We start from the raw sequence: 19932 nt of genomic DNA, 5'->3' as shown, positions 1-19932 counted from the left end.
CCTCCTCCCTTCCTTTTAACTTACAGATATCCTTGATTTGCAGAAGGCATCTCAAAATGTTGTGTCGAGCTGCTCTGAGCCCTCTTGTCCGTTCCCCTGGATGGTGCTTTGTGTTATCGCCACATGTCATCGCAGCCATTTCCCGTTTATGTATGTATGAGAGAAAGCACACATTTCTAATAATGTTGGTCAGTATGTGTCTGGGCATGCCTATGCTCTTTCCTATGTTGAAAGGAAAATCACCTCATTAACATCATTCAAAACTTACAACCTCTGGAGTGAGCTGCAGTTGAAGCTCTACTTTCTTAATGTTACTTTCTCCCTTAACTCAATAATATTCAGCTGGATGTCTGAGAGGGTGTATTTTTCATTCTGACGTGCATTTCAAGAAAAAAATCAGTTGTGAAAGTACTGCTACTGTAAAAGTTCTTTATTTCAACCTCATACATTCCTGGAAAACGAGATCTGTTTATGTCTGCTCCCCCATCTGCATTTTCAGCCCACAGATGTCTTGAGTAAAGCCAGATGTGAAGCTCAAATTTATTTGGATTAGATAAAAGTGGAAAGATGTTTGCAGGAAACCTGAGTGTAAATACATAGGTGCCCTGTAAATAGTTGTTCCCTGAAAACCTAACTTGAGAGAACCATTCACTGTCTATTTGATTAGTGGTCTGAAATAGAGAAGGCGAGGATAGATAGATTCTATTAGATCAAGAGATTAACTGTTTATTGTTGCATGGAAGATTAATTTCCCATTGGTGTGTGTGTTAACATATCTTTTGTTGATATTTATATGAATTAATAAATGTTGAAATCTTGAAAATGCTAAACTTGTTTTTTCTGAGCTATAGTTCTGTTGAATTCTGCATTTGTAATATTTCTAAATATTCTGCGTTTTCCAAAGTCAGTAGACTACTCATAGTTAACACTGTGCAAATTATGCCTTAGTATTGACAGTAGTCAGTATCTAGTATCGGAGCAACTCTGGTTACTTCATCAGTTGCATTCTAAAGCTGGATTGAGCATTTATCAGTTTTCTTTTGTTCTCCACTGTTTCTGTTGTGATCCTGTTCAGCTTGTGTGTATTTTGAAATTCCGCTTCTTTACTCCTGAGAAGCAAGCCTCATGCAGGTTACATAAAAGGATCTGCAGTGCCAAATACTTAAGTCTTTTCTTACGTTTACCCTCCTTTATTAAGGATGTGAAATTGTTGACAAGGTACTGGATGTAAAAACTGGAATGCCTAGAAACCTATTTGTCCAAAAAGTTGACTGGATGGCTATATCTGTTTCTCCCTAATTGCATATGAAGCAAGTTAATGGGCTTGCATCACCAGAAGTGTTTCACATATGTAACGTGGGAGCTGATTTCACATCTTAGTCCAGTCTAAAATAACTAAAAAAGGTAGGTTTATGCAGTCATAGAGCGAGGTTAGCAATTAGGACTTCAGTGGAGATGAATGAAATTCTCTGCTTGTTCTAGAACCGTTGTCTTTTTCCTTGTTTTTCTGAAAAACTAAGTGGTTTCTTTCCAGATACTGGTTATCCCTCAACAGCTGCCTTCTTGGAACCTTCTAAACCCTGAAGCTCTAGCCAAGAGAATTGGAAATAAATTGGTTTTACTCCTTTCTGGTCATACTGTGTGGGATAGGCAAATGCTATATAGTAATGCATAATGCTGGAAAGAACAGTTAAATTGGACTCCTTCACCTATTCTTTCATATGTATTGTAAGCCTTATTTACATTCACAAGTATTCCCTCGTGAAAACGAGGGGCAAATGAAACTGATCTCCAGATTCCGTTTTCTGCTTTTATGTGTGACATGTTAGTGCAGCCCTCAGTTATGATTTATCATTTAAGCTTCTTCTGCATGGGTAATGAACAAAAGATCTATTTAAAACATTGTTAAATGACAAGTTTCTCTTTTCTGTAGCACTGTGTTCATTCCTGTCTTTCTCCAGCAGAAGTAACACCCAGAATAGTCACTTTAGGTTATAAATGAATCTATTTTGTGTTATAGAGCATCAAAATTAGAGAGACTGAACAGATTAAATAAAATCAGATAACTCTGATCATGGCATAGGATTCAGTTTACTGATTTGTAAAGAAGCCTCTACGCCTTCAGATGAGATATTGGTTAGGATTGACTAGAATAGAATAGTTCAGTTGGAAGGGACCTACAACGATCATCTAGTCCAACTGCCTGACCACTTCAGGGCTGACCAAAAGTTAAAGCATGTTAAGGGCATTGTCCAAATGCCTCTTAAACCCTGACAGGCATGAGGCATTGACCACCTCTCCAGGAAGCCTGTTCCAGTGTTTGAACACCCTCTCAGTAAAGAAATGCTTCCTAATGTCCAGCCTGAACCTCCCCTGACGCAGCTTTGAACCATTCCCATGTGTCCTGTCCCTGGATCCCAGGGAGAAGAGATCAGCACATCCCTCCCCGTGTCCCCTCCTCAGGAAGCTGCAGAGAGCCATGAGGTCGCCCCTCAGCCTCCTTTTCTCCAAACGAGACGAACCCAGAGTCCTCAGCCGCTCCTCATAGGACATGCCTTCCAGCCCCTTCACCAGCTTTCTTGCCCTCCTCTGGACACATTCAAGGACCTTAACATCCTTCTTAAACTGAGGGGCCCAGCACTGCACGCAGTATTCCAGGTGAGGCCACACCAAGGATAAACACACCAGGATAATCCCCTCTCCTGACCAGCTAGTTATGCTGTGTTGGGTGCCCCCAGGATGCGGTTTGCCCTCTTGGCTGCCAGGGCACGCTGCTGGCTCCTATTGAGCCTGCTGTCAGCCGGCACCCCCAGGTCCCTTTCTGCAGGGCTGCTCTCCAGCCACTCCTCTCCCAGTTTAGACTTGTGTTCGGTGTTACTCTGTCCTCAGTGCAGAATCCGGCATTTGTTCTTGTTAAATTTCATGCCATTGATGATTGTCCAATGCTCCAATCTGTCTAGATCCCTCTGCAAGGCCTCTTGTCCCTCAAGAGAGTCAACAGCATGTCCCAGTTTATTATCATCAGCAAACTTGCTAATGGTGCAGTCAACTCCTGCATCCACATCATTGATAAAAATATTGAATGGCACTGGCCCTAGGATTGAGCCCTGAGGAACACCCCTGGTGACCGCTTGCTAGCCAGATGTAGCCCCATTCACTACAACCCTTTGAGCCCTGCCATCCAGCCAGTTCTTCACCCAGTGCACCATGAACCTGCTCGTCTCACAGTTGGACAACTTGTCCAGGATGCTGTGAGGAACAGTATCAAAAGACTCACTAAAATCCAGAAAAACTGCATCCACCACCTTCCCTTCATTCGCTGGGCGGGTGACCTTATCATAGAAGGATATCAAATTAGTTAAACAGGACTTTCCCTTTGTGTACCCATGTTGAGTGTGCCTGATGATTGCATTGTTCTTTAAATGTCTTTCAGTAGCATCCAGTATGATCTTCTCCATGGTTTTTCCATGAATGTGTGCCATCTTTTGACTAAGTTGCACTTTTGGTCCCGGAGTCGGTAGCCATTTTTTCTGTAATTACATCAGAAGTGTTCTCCCTCTTTTTTGCTATACTGGTATTTTTGAGACTGTCTAAGAGTTGACCTGGTTTAATGCAGTTTCTGACTAGTAATACAAGAACAACTAGATGGAGGATAAGGAAATGTCGTTTCAAATTTTTTTCAAGTAATATGGCTTATCCATATTATACTAATTATCCAGTTGACACACTTGGACGGCAGGTATTCTTATCTGCATGACTCCTCCTTCAGACACAATTCACTGTGGCTCTGCAAAACTTCATATGAAGTATGTTGGAAGTCTGTTCCATCTGCCTTCATTCCTTCAGCTTAACTTTGGGACTTTATGTGTTTGGGTCCACCTCTGTCAATTAGAAAGGATCCAAACTGTTCCTTGTGATTGTACCTTAATAGTCACTATTCTCTTTAATCTACTGTGCTGATAGTGGTCTTACTGTCTTTTGCAGGCATTTTGAAAACAAAGAATTTGCTGAGAAATGTTCCCTAGCTCATTGACTTGGGCAAAGTGCCAGCCTTATGTATCTTTTATCTTACCTGAGTAATGCTGTGACTGCTTCTTCTCCTTCCAACGCCTATTTATCCTGTAGGAAGGTGACTTCCAATTTGTATGTCCATCATCCCCCTTCTGCTGCCCCTAGTTGAGCAACAGGCAAAAATACCTGACTTAGAGATGTTGTAAAAGCTGTGTTTCTTTTCTTTCCTAACAGTCAAGCTTTCTGTGCTACTGCAGATGGGAAAGCTCTCTAGCTGTATCTAATGAGGCAAGGCGAAGGAGATTCTTTTTAAAACTAGTACTCCTGATGTGAGCTGTATGGGCTCTTCTACAGTGTCCTTCAGTTTGGTCTTCTAGGTTCCCAGAGTCAAAGCTCTGTGACACGTGGGATATTGCCTTATATACCTTAGGGATGGTTAGTGCTGCTCAGATACTATTGGTTCTCACTTTATTTTGGTGACTTGAAAGCTAGCTTCTCATTCCCAGTCACTGAGAAGTGTGTATTGTGAGCTTTAGCCTTGGAAAGGGAGGAAATGTTACATGACTTCAAGGGCTTAAAGTCTGAATGAAACACTCAAAACTGCCTTTTTTTTTTTTCTTTCTGTCTGTCTGTCTTTAACCACAGATCTCCCTCGCCATAACCAAAGATTAAGGAATGAATCCATCCGTTGTTGGAGCAACATCCCATTTATCACCATGCCACTCAGCCGTGCACATGGAAAATCGTTTGCACACCGCAGTGAGCTGAAGCATGCAAAGCGGATTGTAGTGAAGCTGGGTAGTGCTGTTGTGACTCGAGGGGATGAGTGTGGCTTGGCCCTTGGGAGGCTGGCATCTATTGTAGAGCAGGTAGTTCTGTGACTGAAGTAGAATGTTTGTTTTAACTTCAGATACTCGGTGATTGTTGGATGGCACAGGAGATTGTAGGAAAAACTCATAAAACAGTGATGGCCCTTTAAAGCAACGTGTTGGCCTTTCCTTTTTTCATCCCCCTGTGCTATGGTAGCATAAACCATGTAACTCAGTAAATCAGTGTTTGAAGGTGTGGTGGGTTGACCCTGACCAGCAGCTAAGCACCCACACAGATGCTTGTTCACTTCCCACACCTCCACCCCACCACCAGTCGGATTGGGAAGAAAATAGGAAGACCAAAAGTAAGAAAACTCATGGATTGAAATAAAGACAGTTTAATAAGTGAAGGAAAGGGGAAGAGAAACAAGTGATGCTAAGGCAATGACTACCTCACATAAGCAGACCGATGCCCAGCTAGTCCCCGAGTGACGGCCACCTTGGAAGACAACCCCCTGCCCTTTCCTATTCTGCTACCCCGGTTTTATTACTGAGCATGACGTTATATGGTATGGAATGTCCCTTTGGCCAGTTCATGTCAGCTGTCCCAAATGTGACCTCTCTGAACTTCTTGCCCAGCCCCTAGCCTACCTGCTGTGATGGGACATAGCGGGAAAAAGAAAGCCTTGATGCTGTGCAAGGGCTGCTCAGCATGGGAAACGGAGAAGGCTTTGATGCTGTGCAAGCACTATTTAGCAATAGGCAAAACATCAGAATGTTATCAACACTTTTAGTCATGAAATCCAAACCACAGCACCATATGGGTCCCTATGAAGAAAGTTAACTCCATCTCGGCCGGACCCAGTTATAGAGTGAGAGATTTGCCCGGTGAGATTTTTATGCAATAGCTAAGACATGACTGGGGCATTAGTTGGATCTAGTGGGAAGGTGGCCCTCAAGTTTGTGAAGTCTGCAGAAAGAGTAGACCCTTCTTGATTACCTGAGCATTTGCAGATTTCCTCCAGGAGAAAGCTTGAAACCTCATTACTTGTAGGAAAAACTAATGGGATCAACTCATGGATTGGTTCTCCAAGATGAAGTTACAACTTTGGGGGGATTGGACATGTCTTCTCTGGGAAGTAAACTTAACATAATAAATTAAATTCATGTAAGACATTTAGCTTTAGAGCTTTGAAAGCAATCTGGCCAGATGCATGTAAGGAAGAAGTAATTAAAAGCTGTACTATCAGAGTTAGCTTCTTCACTTCCAAAATTCAAGGTTACTGTATAATGGCAACTTTGGGAATGGATGGTGAATAAGAAGGTTGGTGGAAGGTCCAGCAGCTACTTTACAGCTTTTTCGTATCTTATCTTTCCTTATCTGTACCAATGGAGGTAGAGGGTATAGAAGTGTTACCATGTAATACATATTGTGAAAATTCAAGCATGACTCTGTGTCGTGATTTCGGCTGGGATAGAGTTAATTTTCTTCCTAGTAGCTGGTATAGCGCTGTGTTTTGGATTTAGTGTGAGAATACTGTTGATAACACGCTGATGGTTTAGTTGTTGCTAAGTAGCGCTTATCCTAAGCCAAGGACTTTTCAGTTTCCCATGCTCTGCCAGCAAGCAGGTGTGCAAGAAGCTGGGAGGGAGCATAGCCAGTGCAGCTGACCTGAACTAGCCAAAGGGGTATTCCATACCATGGAATGTCATGCCCAGTATAGAAACAGGGGGGAGTTGGCTGGGAGGGGCGGATCGCTGCTGGGGCATCAGTCAGCGGGTGGTGAGCAATTGCATTGTGCATCACTTGTCTTTTCTTGGGTGTTATTTCTCTTTTTTTTTTCTTTATATTCCTTTTCATTACAATTATTATTATTATATTATTATTATTCTTAGTAGTGTATTTTATTTTACTTTAGTTATTAAACTGTTGTTATCTCAACCCACGAGTTTTACTTTTTTTTTTTTCCCCTTCCTCCTCCCCACCCCACTAGGAGAAGGGAGGGGGAAGCAGCTGCGTGGTGCTTAGTTGCTGGCTCAGGTTAAACCACGACACTGTCATAAAAACTGGTATTGTGAAAAGAAAGTTTAGCAGAAGCTATAGATTGCATGCAGTCCTTTGCATAGCTCCTAAGTGGCTAGGAAGGTGTGCAGGAGGGTGGTTGCCTTGCTTTGTGCATCCATGGATAAAGCGAAACACTTGTGTCAACGAGAACTGGTGAGCATAAGGTTATCTATAATAGCCAGAACTGTCTAGCTAGCAGTGATCATACTCCAGGCCCTATTTCTTATGTTCTGTACTTACAGGTGTCAATGCTGCAAAATCAGGGCCGAGAGATGATGATTGTCACCAGTGGTGCTGTAGCTTTTGGAAAGCAGCGGTTGCGTCATGAGATCTTACTTTCTCAGAGTGTGAGGCAAGCGCTTCATTCAGGCCAGAGTCAGCTAAAAGATATGGTGAGTGGCTGGCGGCACTTACGCTTTTCCTTGAGTGTTGGGTAGTACCTGCTCAAGTCACTGCCTGACAGCTGTTCTTTATCTTTGTAGGCCATTCCAGTCTTGGAGGCCCGAGCCTGTGCAGCAGCTGGCCAGAGTGGACTAATGGCTCTGTATGAGGCCATGTTTACACAGTACAGCATCTGTGCAGCTCAAGTAAGGGATTCCTTCTTTCCCAGACTGACTTGCTACTTCAGTCAGCGATGGAATTGTTCTTGGATTTTTTCCGTGTTTTATATGCTACTATCTTTACTGTAGTCTTGCATTTCTGTTGCCATCCTACTTTTGGGGCTGCTTATTGTAGCGTAAATGGTAGCTTATACAGGAGTGCCTTGCTAAGTATTTCTGAAATGGAGTGATCTGTCGTCAAGGTGAAGTAAATATGCTTTTTCTTCTTGGAGTTCGTGTGTGTCCTGCTCTTATGTATGGAGGGGGGCGTCTGTTAAGGTCTCTTCACAAAAGCTAAAGTTGGTGATCCAAAGTGAGGATTTAAAAATCACAGGTGCCTGAACAGCCACACACTCTGTAAAGCTGACAGAGTGCATATCCACACTTCAGAACTTGCTGTCCATTAAAAATCACAGGTGCCTGAACTGCCACACACTCTGTAAAGCTGACAGAGTGCATATCCACACTTCAGAACTTGCTGTCCATCTGCTCCTCAAACCTTTCTAACTTGTGGGTGATGGTATCCCTAGCCTGGGTCTTATACTGAATGCTGCAACTGTATTAATTGAACTACTCTTAAACAGGCTTTGCGTATCTTAAATACTCTGAGAATACAGAATTGCATCAACTGTAAGGCCTTATTTGTTTTAACACTTTTAATGAATTTAGGAGCCTAGTATGAAGTCTCGCGTGGAGAAACTTCTTCCTGTAATACAGTATAGCTGATATCACTAAAATGTTTACAGTATTGCTAACAATCACTACAGGTTGTGCTGGATCAAGTCTGTAGACAACTATCATTCCTTTGATTTAAAAGAATTAATTGCCCATGCCAAAAAAGTCAGTGTACACATGGATTCCAAGTGCTATTGTAACATTTGTGTGGTGGAGTTGTTTGCTTAGTTCTCAAATGTCCAATGGCAGAGTAAAAATGAAAAAAAAGTCTCTTCAGAGCAGACATTGAGGTTTTTTTGTCTTAAAATACCAAAAAGAAAGGGGTGGTGTCTGCATGCAGGAGGCTTTGAGACCAAGATTCTTTCAGAAAAGCAAGTGAGTTCTAGAGCTGAAGAGAAGTCTTGAGACAAAGCAACCCTTCTGCTTGCGACAGTAGAAACGTTACACTGGGAGGGAAAACAGGAAAGGCAGTGTCTTGAGTAATCTATCGAATCGTTTAGGATCTTAGTAGTTATCATCAGCATCTATGTTCTGCTTATGTTTTTTTTTCCAAGTTGATTCCTGAAGCCTGTGATCTGTCAGCTTGAGAAAGGCCATGGTAGGCTTCAGTGGAAGTTAAGGCATATAAAACTGAAAATGTTGTGGAAAGAATATTTCTCGCTTGTATTCTTTATCCTTTAAACATAGCTTATGTTTCTTTAGTGATCCAAAGGGCATGACTGATCTGTCATGATATGTTAATACATACGTTTATGATGATCTTATGAGGAAAAGTGATAGGCTAAGTACATATTAATTTTTTTTCCTCCTTTCAGATTTTAGTCACCAACCTGGATTTCCATGATGAACAGAAGCGTCGGAACTTAAATGGAACGTTGCATGAGCTTTTAAGAATGAATATTGTCCCTATAATTAACACTAATGATGCTGTTGTTCCACCTCCAGAGCCGAACAGTGATCTGCAGGGGGTAAATGTGGGTAAAGTATTGCAAGGGGGTGGATCCTACTTGTAGATGGTACAGCACTAATGTGTATTTCACTAATGCCATAATCAGGGACCTCTGAAGCCTGCAGCAGGGAAACAAACATACGAAATTAGTAATGTGGACAAAGGGTACTGGAAGACTATGCTGACCTGTCTGTTTCTGGCATGATGCAGTGCTGTGGGGTGAAAGCAGGGCAGATGATGCCTGCTCTGCCAAAAGCAAGCATGCCCAGTTTGATTTTCACTGAATAGTTGAAGTTGGACGGGACTTCTGCAGGTCATCTAGTCCAGCACCCCCGCTTAAAGCAGGGTCAGTTAGTACCTCTTGTCCTGTCACTGGGCACCAAGGTGGAGAATGCAGGTACTGATCACACTGCTTGTCATTTTGATACCACTTTACTGCATTCCAAAAGCATATGTACTTTCACACAAAGATCACCTTCTGAGTTTCCAGTGGGTGTGAACAGAGTAGCTCAGAAGGACTTGGTAGTGCTGAGGTAGCTTGCTTTTGTATGTTGCAGCCAAATATTTCCTAGTTTGTCCCGCTATTCAGTGCTGCTGATATGCATGTGCATTGCAGGTGATTAGTGTGAAGGATAATGACAGTCTGGCAGCACGACTGGCTGTGGAAATGAAAACTGATCTCCTGATTGTTCTCTCAGACGTAGAAGGTTTGTGAGTCATTTCTTTACTTTCTTGTTTTATTGAAGTACATCAGATAGTCAAACCAACCTATATTTGGGTTTTACTGATCTCTTCAGTTCATATCTTTTACAGGGACAATTACAACGTACCACATAACTCCTTAAGGCATATACCTAATGCTGATGCTGTTGCATAAGCCAAAGACTGTCTGCCACACTGTTGAATCTGGGTGGGTGAGAATGCATGTGAACTTGAGACTTGTTCCAGAACCCAGAATACCATATGTACTATGGTACTTCTGCTAGCTTCTCAGAATTGTATGATATAGTCATGAGTAATATGCAGGATAAAGGCTACGTGTTTAGAATCAGGAGTATAAGCCAAATGCTATTCTACAATAGTTTGTTTCTTCTGGCAGCACATTCTCTCTTTCAGTGAATTACAGGTACATTACAAGTCCTGGTCATTGCCTTCCAGATACTTGGAACTTGCTAGCTTTTTCTGTCTCCCAGACATTTGGCTTATACTGCTCTAGTCTTCTGAGCTGTGCTGCTGTGACATAAGTCTGTCACCTATGGATGTTGAAGTTTCTTTTCTAGAGAGAGGAGGGTAGTGGGTGCAGTTTCAGATCAGTGCAGTCCACATCACCCAAGTCACATAGTCTTTTCATCTTGTCCAGATGGGTTTCTTTCGGTGGATCCTGGACTTTGGCACATACTGTAGGCCGTGAGGAGGAAGGAGGTGCCTTTCCATAAACACAGTTTCTTTTAATAGATTCAGCTGGTTTTCATGGTTGATTCTAGTTGAAAGGACTGTCTGAGAACAACTCATAAAAGCAATAGTCAAAACAACTTGTAAAAAAAATTAACACCAAACACCCCCATACTCCAAGCTTATTCATTCAATGTGACATCTTGTTTATGGAAAGATGTGTGTCCTCTCCTTCCCAAGCTATCAAGGAAGGACACAGATAGTCTGCACTTGTGCTCTCTAATTTGTAATGCCAGTATTTGTTCACATAGAATTTCTGGGTAGTGTGGTGGCAGAGTTTAGGTTTAAGGTGTTGGGTAAACCAAAGTGTCATTCAGCTCCTAACATAGTTACATAAAATTACTAGATTTTTTTAAAAATTAATAAGAGTATGTCTCTGTAGTGTTGTGTTCCTTCTTAGCAGAATTCAATAGTTACCCTTTTTACATATTTTTGAATTGCCCAATTTATCACTGTACAACCCAGCATTCAAGAATATCGTCTGAGACTTTGGTGAGGAGGACTGTCCTTTACCTGTTCAATTGTGGCCTTGTATGTGTAAGCCCTGATTTTGAACATATAAAAGCTGTAAACTGTCTCTGTAACCTCAACCAAATGTCACTACCTCCCAGCTTGCATGCTGCTATTCAGCATGTGGGTTTTTGTTTTCTTATTCATTATGCTTTCATTAAACCTATACTTCTTGAGTCTGCCTGTTAAGTGTTTCATGCTTTCAGTCCCACAAAAAGCAGGGTTCAGTGAAAGCTTTCGATCCTGTAAAGTGGAATACAGCTTTTCAGCCTCATGGATTTTTTTTTTTTCTTTTCTTTTTTCATGGGTGAGCTTTGGAGATGAGGGTATATAACACTAACAGATTTTTATTATTTATTTCAGGACTCTTTGACAGCCCTCCAGGATCTGATGATGCAAAGCTCATTGACATATTCTACCCAGGGGACCAGCAGTCTGTAACATTTGGAACCAAATCCCGAGTGGGAATGGGAGGCATGGAAGCCAAGGTAGAAATATGGAACACTTGTTTTGTTATTGGGAAGGAAAGGGAGATGTGGGAAAGGGAGATGGACAAGATGATTGTGGTGCCGTTCAGATGGATCTTGGCAGGCTGCAGAAATGGGCAGACAGGAACCTTATGGAGTTCAATAATGGTAAATACAGAGTCCTACCCCTAGGGAGGAACAACTCCATTCACCAGTATGGGCTGGGGAGTTGACTGGCTGGAAAGCAGGTTTACTGAAAAGGACGTAGGGGTCCTGGTAGACAGCAAGTGGAACGTGAGCCAGGAATATGCCCTTTGGGCAAAGCAGGCCAACAGCATCCTGGGTTGCATTAGAAAGAAAATAGCCAGCAGGTCAAGGCAAATTATTATTTCCCTCTACTCAGCACTAGTGAGACCACATCGGTAGAGTTGTGTCTGGTTCTGGACACCGCAATACAAAAAGGACATGGCATACTACAGTGAATCCAATGGAGAGCCATGAATATGATTAAAGAATTGGAGCATCTGTCACACTAGGAGAGGCTGAGAGCTAGGACTGTTCACCCCAAAGAGAAGGTGTGTGTATAAATACCTGAAGGGAGGGTGTAGAGAAGACAGAGCCAGACTCTTCTCAGTGGTATCCAGGGAACAGACAAGAGGCAATGGGCACAGGCTGAAATACAAGAAATTAAATTGAAATGTAAGAATTTTACAGTGAAGTTGCTGAAGCACTGGAGCAGGTTGCTGAGAGAGCTTGTGGAATCTCAGTGTTTGGAGATGTTAAAAACCTGACTGGACAGTGTCTTGAGTAACTTGCTCTAGTTGACCCTGCTTTGAGCAGGCGGTGGGACTATATGATCTCCAGAGATCCTTTCCAGCCTCAGCTGTTCTGTGAGTGCCCTGGAACGGTGTATGGGTTCCTTTAGCTTCTCTCTTAGGTCCATGTGAATTGAAAAGAGCAACTAATGAGTTGCATTCCAGTAGTTTGTAAAATGTGACATTTGGAACTGTATTAAGTTGGTGTTTTAAATTAAAATAAGTTGGTCCTCACTTCTTTCTTATGTGATAATCCAAAGACTTTGGGAATCCCTGTCACTTGAATCTGATATGATACCTTGGTCTCCTTTCTGAGTTTGTACGTGCGCTCTTTGCTTTTGAAGGGTATACTGGTGGAGAGCAAGGTACTTTAGTTCTTGAGTACAAGATTAGTAGAGGTAGGAGGGCCGATGGTTTTTAGTGCTGTGTACAGTCAGATAGCCTCAGTATTCATTGCTGTGAGTGCATAAACACGGGTGTGGTGTGAGACTTCAGCATATGTGTCTCGTGATGCTGGGATATGCACTATGGTAGTATTAATTGGTGTGGGGTTTCTAAGGATGCTTCTGGAAGGTTGTCTGTAAAAACTGAAGTTGATTTTGACTAAGCAGGGAAAGACCAAAGTGAAATTCTTCACCAATTATCTTATGTTTTATTTCCTTTTCTGAAGAATCAGGTAAGGCATACTTCAGTATCAGAGCATGGACTAGAAGGTGGCAAAAAGAGGAGGCATTTGAGTGTTCTGTTTGTAACTATGGGATGTACAGAGCTTATTTAGAAACAACTTTCCCCTGATCTGGCTTCTGGAATAGTTTAAATGATTCCAGGTATTGAAGGGAAAGCTGCCAAGGTCAGAGAGTACTTGTATTGTAAAAATAATAATCTGTTAGAGGTATTTGGTATCTTTAAGTCTGAGTCATATAGAGGCAAATCTCGATGCTGCTGTTGTAACAAACATTTGTTACAGTTGAGAATTGGGTGATAATTTTGGAGAACTGTAACATCAATAATAGAATAAACAGATGGTAGCTTACAGTACAAATCTTGATCAGCAGCATTAAATTTGAGCAAAAATGGAGCAGTTGATGGTCTTGTGGTAGTTGAGTTTGATGTGATAGGCATATCTGACAGGTGGTGTCTCCCAGTGAATATGGACTGTAATACCTAATTGTAGAACCATAGTAGGAAAGTGTAGAAGTGATGAAGCAGAGGAGCTTTTGCAGTAAAATAAATGACACATAATTAAATATAGTGGTGGGATAATGCCACCCATACCTTGAAAGGGAAAAGAAACGAAGGAGACCAAAGGCAGTACCTCTTCAGCAGGTAACATCTGGGATGTGGGTTTGTGTTTTTGTATTTTGGCATGAACCAGTGAAATGTTGTGGGGGGGAAATCTTAGAGAAATCATGTTGTGATGCCTTAAACAATGGCTTAAGTGTGTGGAAAGAGGCTAATCTTAGGACTAATCAGCACATGGGGATTTCAAAGAACCCTTACTAATAAGCTAATCCTGCTGTAAACTTAACATTCTGTAGAAGGACTAAGCAAACTTCAGTATGCCAACACTGAAGTTCAGAAAGAGAACTCATGTAGACCTTCATGTTAGGGCAATGCCTACGAAGATACTGCCACTAAATTTCATAGAGCTCTTGTTGATTATGATGCCTGCCTCCCCAACCACCCTCCATGACAGCCTTTAGCACACAGGTGATCTGGTAGTATCATTGTTTTCAGTTCCCATCTGTCTGTGGACATCAGATCGTTCTGGTTCCGGACTTGCTTCTTGCGTTAGATCTTATGCGTGTTGCTTCTATAGATTGCTTAATATGCTGCGGTCCTGACCTTTGAAGATGACTCCTAAATGCTATACTTATAGAATCCTCCTCCAAAATAACAACAAAAAGGGAGAAGAATGCCAAATAAATAGCATATAATTCAAAACTGAAGAAGTGCAAAATCTTCGAATAGAGCCTACTGAAAGAAACAACTATTAAGACAACAGGTGTACTCCCAAGCAAAAAGTAGAAGCAAAGAAATTAAAAATCCAATGAGAACATGAACAGGAAATGTGAACAAAGTAGGCAAAAACTTTGTGGGGAGACCTGAGTAACTTCAGCAAACTTCATAGCTTCACCAAAGGATTATAAACAATGAGAATACCTGTACATCTTAACCAGACCCATGAGGAGTGCTTAGGCTGATCAAACTTTGAAGAAGTAATTCAGACAGCTAAAGGTATTGAATAATATTTTAATGTTATATGGTAATGGCTAGGACCTGAGTAAGAACAGTGCTCCACAGTACAAGTAATATCACGTGGTCGCTTAAAGTGGATTAATTATTGATGGCTAATCAATGTCAGGGAAAGTGGCAACAGAATCTTTTCAAAAAAGAAAATTGGGTTTCTTCAAACAGTAAGAAGAACTTGCAACGTAAGGTAACGGTGAAAAAGAACATATGACCAAAGTGCCCTTGCAGAAGTCTTGAAAAAAGCAGGCTGTTAGGAAAATTTGGAGTATGCTCGTAAGGTGGCAGATAGTTAAGGAAGGGAAGGTAAAGCGCAAATACATGATCTCATTCAATGCTACATTATGGAAATTCCTGAAGTGTGTTGAATGCTCTTCGAAAGCATAAGTGATCAAAGTGGAGCAAGAAGTCTTGTTGAGAGTGGTGATTCAAATAACAAGTGAATTTCCTGGAACTGGCTCTATCCTTCGCTGTAGGTGAAAGCAGCGCTGTGGGCCCTCCAAGGAGGCACCTCTGTAGTGATTGCAAATGGAACCCACCCAAAGATCTCGGGTCATGTCATCACAGATATCGTGGAAGGGAAAAAAGTTGGAACTTTTTTTTCAGAAGTAAAACCTGCAGGTGAGTACAGAGGTAATGTGTACGTTGAGAGTTGTACAGATTTCCTGAAAGGTTGGAGTTAAAATTTGGCTAGACCTGTACAATAACTGGGAAACCACACTCTGCTTGAAAAATGGATTTTGAAAGGTATTTTCTAACGTAGGAATAGAAAATGTTGAATCCTCTGCTCTGTTTCCCTCCAGCTGATAAACTGCTGCATCAGACTTGCATTTGAAGAATGCAATGAGTAGAATTTTTACCATTTTTAGCCTTAGGGGTTATCATCTAGTATTGAAGATTTCAGTGTGAAAATGTGAACATAGAATGTGCTGCTGAACTATGATAGCGTTTAGTTTTATTTCTTATCATAAATTCCTTTTATAGCTCAGTCTTCTAGTATGGTAGGTAGGAATGTTTTCCTGCATTGCTGGGCAGTGTAACAATTGCTGGAGAAAGTCAGACTAAAGATCCATGACCTTAGCAGAATAGGACAAGTACAGAGTGATACTTTTGACTTGTGCTTTAAGGCAAGCGAATTCCTTTGTGTATAATAATCTTCAGTGGATTTCTTGTATGAATTTGTCGAATCATCTTTTGAACCCATGTAAAGACTCAGCATCCACAGGGCTCTGTGTCACGATAGTCAAGAGCATTAACTAGATACTGTGTGTAAACTCTGGAGCTAGAACTGTGTGAAGAACTGCTTGCTTTAATTTGGGTTTGGGGGGATGGGGAAGGTTTTGAATTCTCTTCCTGATAGCTTCATTTGATGCCCCTACTGCCTGTATGGGTGATCAGCCCCTGTTCAACTTTGAAGATTTGAGATATTGTCTTTCCCCTCATCATCTCTCTTCCACGTGAAAGAGGTTTGGTCTTAGACATTTTGTACCAAAGCTGTTCCAAAAACTTGGTCATCCCTGTTTCTCTTGTTCGAAACTGTTTTCATTCTATTGTGGCCTTCCTGAGATGGGCAAAAATAAAAATTTCACATAGCGTTCAAGATGCAAATGAAGCTTTAATTTATGAGATGGCAGGACTAAGTGAGTTTTGATAAGATTGATGATGTTCTCTGTTATGTTATCTAGGCCTTTTCTAATAATTCCAAAGATTTAATTTGCTTTTTGATGTTGATGTTCAGTGAGATGATGTTTTCATAGTATTATTTGTGACAATACTAAGGTCTGATTTTGCTTTTCCCCTCTACATTGCTTCATGTTTATCTGGTTTGAATTATACTTGCTGTTTCATGGCCTAGTGACTTGGCTGCAGAGGAAATCACAGAATTGCCGAATGGCTCAGGTTGGAAGAGACAGTATGACAGATGACAGGGTCATCTGGTCCTACCCCCTGGTCAAGCAGGTTGCCCAGGACTGTGTCCAGACAGCTTTTGAATATCTTCTAGAACGGAGACTCCACAACCTCCCTGGGCAACCTGTGCCAGTGCTCGATCATCCTCACAGTGCAAAAGTGCTTCCTGATGGAAGGCACCTCCTGTGTTTCAGTTTGTGTCCATTGCCTCTTGTTCTGTCACTGGACACCACTCAAAAGAGCCTGTTTCCATCTTCTTTACACCCTCCCTTCAGGTATTTGTACATACTGATGAGATCCCCCCTGAGCCGCCTTCTCCAGGCTAAACAGTCCCAGCTCTCTCAGCCTTCCCTCATGTGAGAGATGCTCCAGTCCATCATCTCTGCAGCCCTTCGTTGGACTCTCGCCACAGCGTCCATGTCTCTCTCATACTGGGGAGCCCAGAACTGGGCTGAGCACTCCAGGTGTGGCCTCACCAGTGCTGAGTAGAGGGGAAGGATCACCTCCCTCGACCTGCTGGCAACACTCCTCCTAAGGCAGCCCAGGACACCGTTAGCTGCCTTTGCGGCAAGGGCATGCTGCTGGCTTGTGTTCAGCTTGGTGTCCACCAGGACCCCCGGGTCCTCCTCTGAAAAGCTGCTTTCCAGGAAGAAGCGCGATAGTGACACTTCTTGGTTAGTCCCACTGTAAGGAATTTGTGCCACCAGTAAAGCTTTTCATCTTGTGACCCCGTTCTGAGTCACTTACAAATATGGCAAACAGCAAAAGTCCCTGTGGAAGTTTACTGGCACTCTTCCGGTATTGTGGCAAGTGTTTACTCCAGTCCTCTCTTTGTCTTCTATCTACCAAAGAACACACTTTGGAAATTCAGGTAACTTTTTTAAAATCAACTGTATCTGCTTACATACATGTCACTTTTCTCAAAGAACACCAAAACATACCATACTTTGTAAAGTATGACTTCACTTTAAAAAGCTGTTTTAACACTTCTTAAATAAGTCTAATTAATCATGTGTCCACAAGTTCTTTTCTTACACTTCCCACTATACCTCTTGATATTTTCCATAACATTGGAATTCCTGCTCTGGCAATTTCCATAGGACCCTTCTTAAATAGAAGTTGGGTCATATTTATCACCTTCAAGTCATCTGTTTTACAGGCAATTTCAGGACAGTTAAAAATCACAACTTAGTTTATCCATGAGCTACTTGCAGACTCTTTGGGGAAATGCTACCTGAACCTGGTGGCTTGTTTTGAAATAGAAACAGAAGTAACACGTTCCATATCATTTCAGTTTGAGACAGATTCTTTGAGGTCCTGCCAGAAAAAAAGAAAAAAACCCACCTTTCTTCTATAGGAACCCTTCTAAAATGCATACAGGGAGAGACAGAGGGAAAGCAATTTTTATACGAGCTGTTACTCATTGGGTTTTGGCTTCCATTATTGTTTATACATTCCCGTCCTATTTTGTAATCCGTTCTGTTTTCCTCAGTTGGATATTTAAACTTTTCAAAGTTTGCCTCCTTTCTTTCAGTAGCCTACCATGCTGTGAGACTTAGCTATCCTGGTGTTCTTTTGCCCTTTGTCAAGTCTTTTTGATATATGGTGCACACTTGGCTCTGACATGGTGACCTTACAGAATCTCTGTGATGACTCTTTACGTTTGGGGACCATAGCAGTATTTTTGTGTCAGGTACAGATTTTCCTGTTTTAGCGTAAAACAGATTTCTTGAATATGTCTGTTTAAGGCTCTGTACCTGCTTTCCTGCTTTGAGCAAAGAATCGGAAGATAGAAGGGCTAGTGTTAACTTCCACACGTGCTGTTACTTTGTCTGCATAGCATATTTTTGGTTATTTTGCAGGTCCTACAGTAGAGCAGCAGGGTGAAATGGCTCGAGCTGGTGGCAGGACCCTGGCGGCTCTACAGCCTGAGCAGGTGACAGAACAATATGGCGTCACTTGTTAAGCTTGTGAATGTATGGCAAGTTTTACAACACAGATTTGTAACACAAATGGGCCCCTTGGGACAAGAATCTGTTCTTTATGTGCCAGATCCATCATTTGGATTGTAGCATGCTTAAAGAGATGAGAAGAGCAGGAAGATAATGTACCTTGGGGCTATGAAGTAATATATGCTTTCATGTGGGGTTTATAAAAATCTTAATAGCGTTGGATATCATACAGAAATGAATTGTGATCAGAGCTGCTGAAGAATTGACTGGAATAACTTGCTCCGTTCACTCCTGTGTGTAGTGTATGCAAAAGAGGAGCTGTAGACAAATCAATTACTGTTCTGCAGCTGGGTAGGTAAAAATGTGGCATCTGTTGTGAAGAAGACAAGGTGGTCTTAAAGGAAGAACATTGTGGGTTTTGTGAAGAAGACTGGGCATGGAAAGCAAGATAATAAAAAGCAAAGTAAAGGTTGAGGCAGTATTCAGCCTCATTTTTCAATGTGATGCAGGCTGGAAAAATCAGCTGGCCTCAAGTATTTGGGGAGTCAAGACAGTGAGAGGATGTGGTCCACATAAATGGACTGAAGGGGACCAGATGTCAAATAACACGGACTTTGTGTAAGAAGTCAGTTCAGAAACTGTTTTCTCTTTTAGAGAGCGGAGATTATTTATCGTCTTGCTGACTTACTAACTGACCAGAGAGAAGAAATTCTCTTGGCGAACAAAAAGGACTTAGAAGAGGCTGAAAATAAAGGTAATATTTCAAGTCCTTCCATGGCAATCCTATTGTCTTGAACCTCTCTGGGCCTCGAAGGAAATGAGCAGAACTAGACTCTTCTGTCACCTGGGATTGGGTAGTATGGCTGTCACAGATTAGTGAATGCAGGATCTTGAGAGCTTGTCAGTGTAAACAGCTGCAGCTTCCTTAATTACGTAAAACAGATGCCTTCATCAGAGAAGATACTGAGGCCTTGCAAAACACCAAACAGTGTATTGTAAAAAAAAAAAAAAAAAAAATTAGTGCTCCATTTTGCCAAAGGAGGCTCGCTTTAGAAATGGAATATAACAAACATCTCTGTTATTGTCATGCATAAAGTGAATATTTTCTGGGCTGGTTAGGATGTTTGGCTCCTGAGGAGAAGGCTGTCATCTCTATACTTAAATTGATGCTCTCCAAAAAAACCGTGTCCCCTTCTGATTGAGGAGGGTTCTCTTTAGGTGGCTTGGATTAAACCCATTTTGCTGTGTTAGATTGATGCATTCATTGAGAAGTTGGGATTGGGATGTGTACGTACAGGGATAGCAATGTATGGAAGTGACACATCATGAATTGTAATACTTTGTAGAAGATGCTAGGGAACCATTTTTTACTTACCAGAGTACTTGAGGGGACATTGCTGGGTTAACTTACTGTCTGAACGTGTTCAGACTAGAAAATTCAGGCAGTTCTTGCCCAGTCTGAACAGAAAT

General features: G+C 41.8%; 1 protein-coding gene across 10 annotated transcripts in view; it reads left to right on the top strand.

Annotated features, from left to right (window-relative positions):
• ALDH18A1 (aldehyde dehydrogenase 18 family member A1) overlaps positions 1-19932 on the top strand; it is a 148437-nt gene that overhangs the window by 118061 nt on the left and 10444 nt on the right. For 4 of the 10 annotated variants that reach the window (XM_050899096.1, XM_050899097.1, XM_050899099.1 and 1 more), the window contains 10 exons: positions 27-150; positions 4657-4880; positions 7128-7277; positions 7368-7472; positions 8975-9133; positions 9725-9815; positions 11434-11558; positions 15079-15223; positions 18373-18446; positions 19117-19216. In XM_050899096.1, coding sequence (XP_050755053.1) covers positions 57-150; positions 4657-4880; positions 7128-7277; positions 7368-7472; positions 8975-9133; positions 9725-9815; positions 11434-11558; positions 15079-15223; positions 18373-18446; positions 19117-19216 — 1267 coding nt within the window. In that variant the 5' untranslated portion in view covers positions 27-56. Of the gene's footprint in view, positions 1-26; positions 151-2537; positions 2659-4104; positions 4130-4656; positions 4881-6693; positions 7039-7127; positions 7278-7367; positions 7473-8974; positions 9134-9724; positions 9816-11433; positions 11559-15078; positions 15224-18372; positions 18447-19116; positions 19217-19932 lie in introns of those variants that run through there. The other 6 variants (XM_050899100.1, XM_050899101.1, XM_050899103.1 and 3 more) reach the window with 6 other exon arrangements.

Source organism: Gymnogyps californianus, chromosome 6, assembly GCF_018139145.2.
Source record: "Gymnogyps californianus isolate 813 chromosome 6, ASM1813914v2, whole genome shotgun sequence".
Lineage (NCBI taxonomy): Eukaryota > Metazoa > Chordata > Aves > Accipitriformes > Cathartidae > Gymnogyps > Gymnogyps californianus.
Note: the sequence above shows the minus strand (reverse complement) of the source record. Positions and strands in the feature narration are given on the sequence as shown.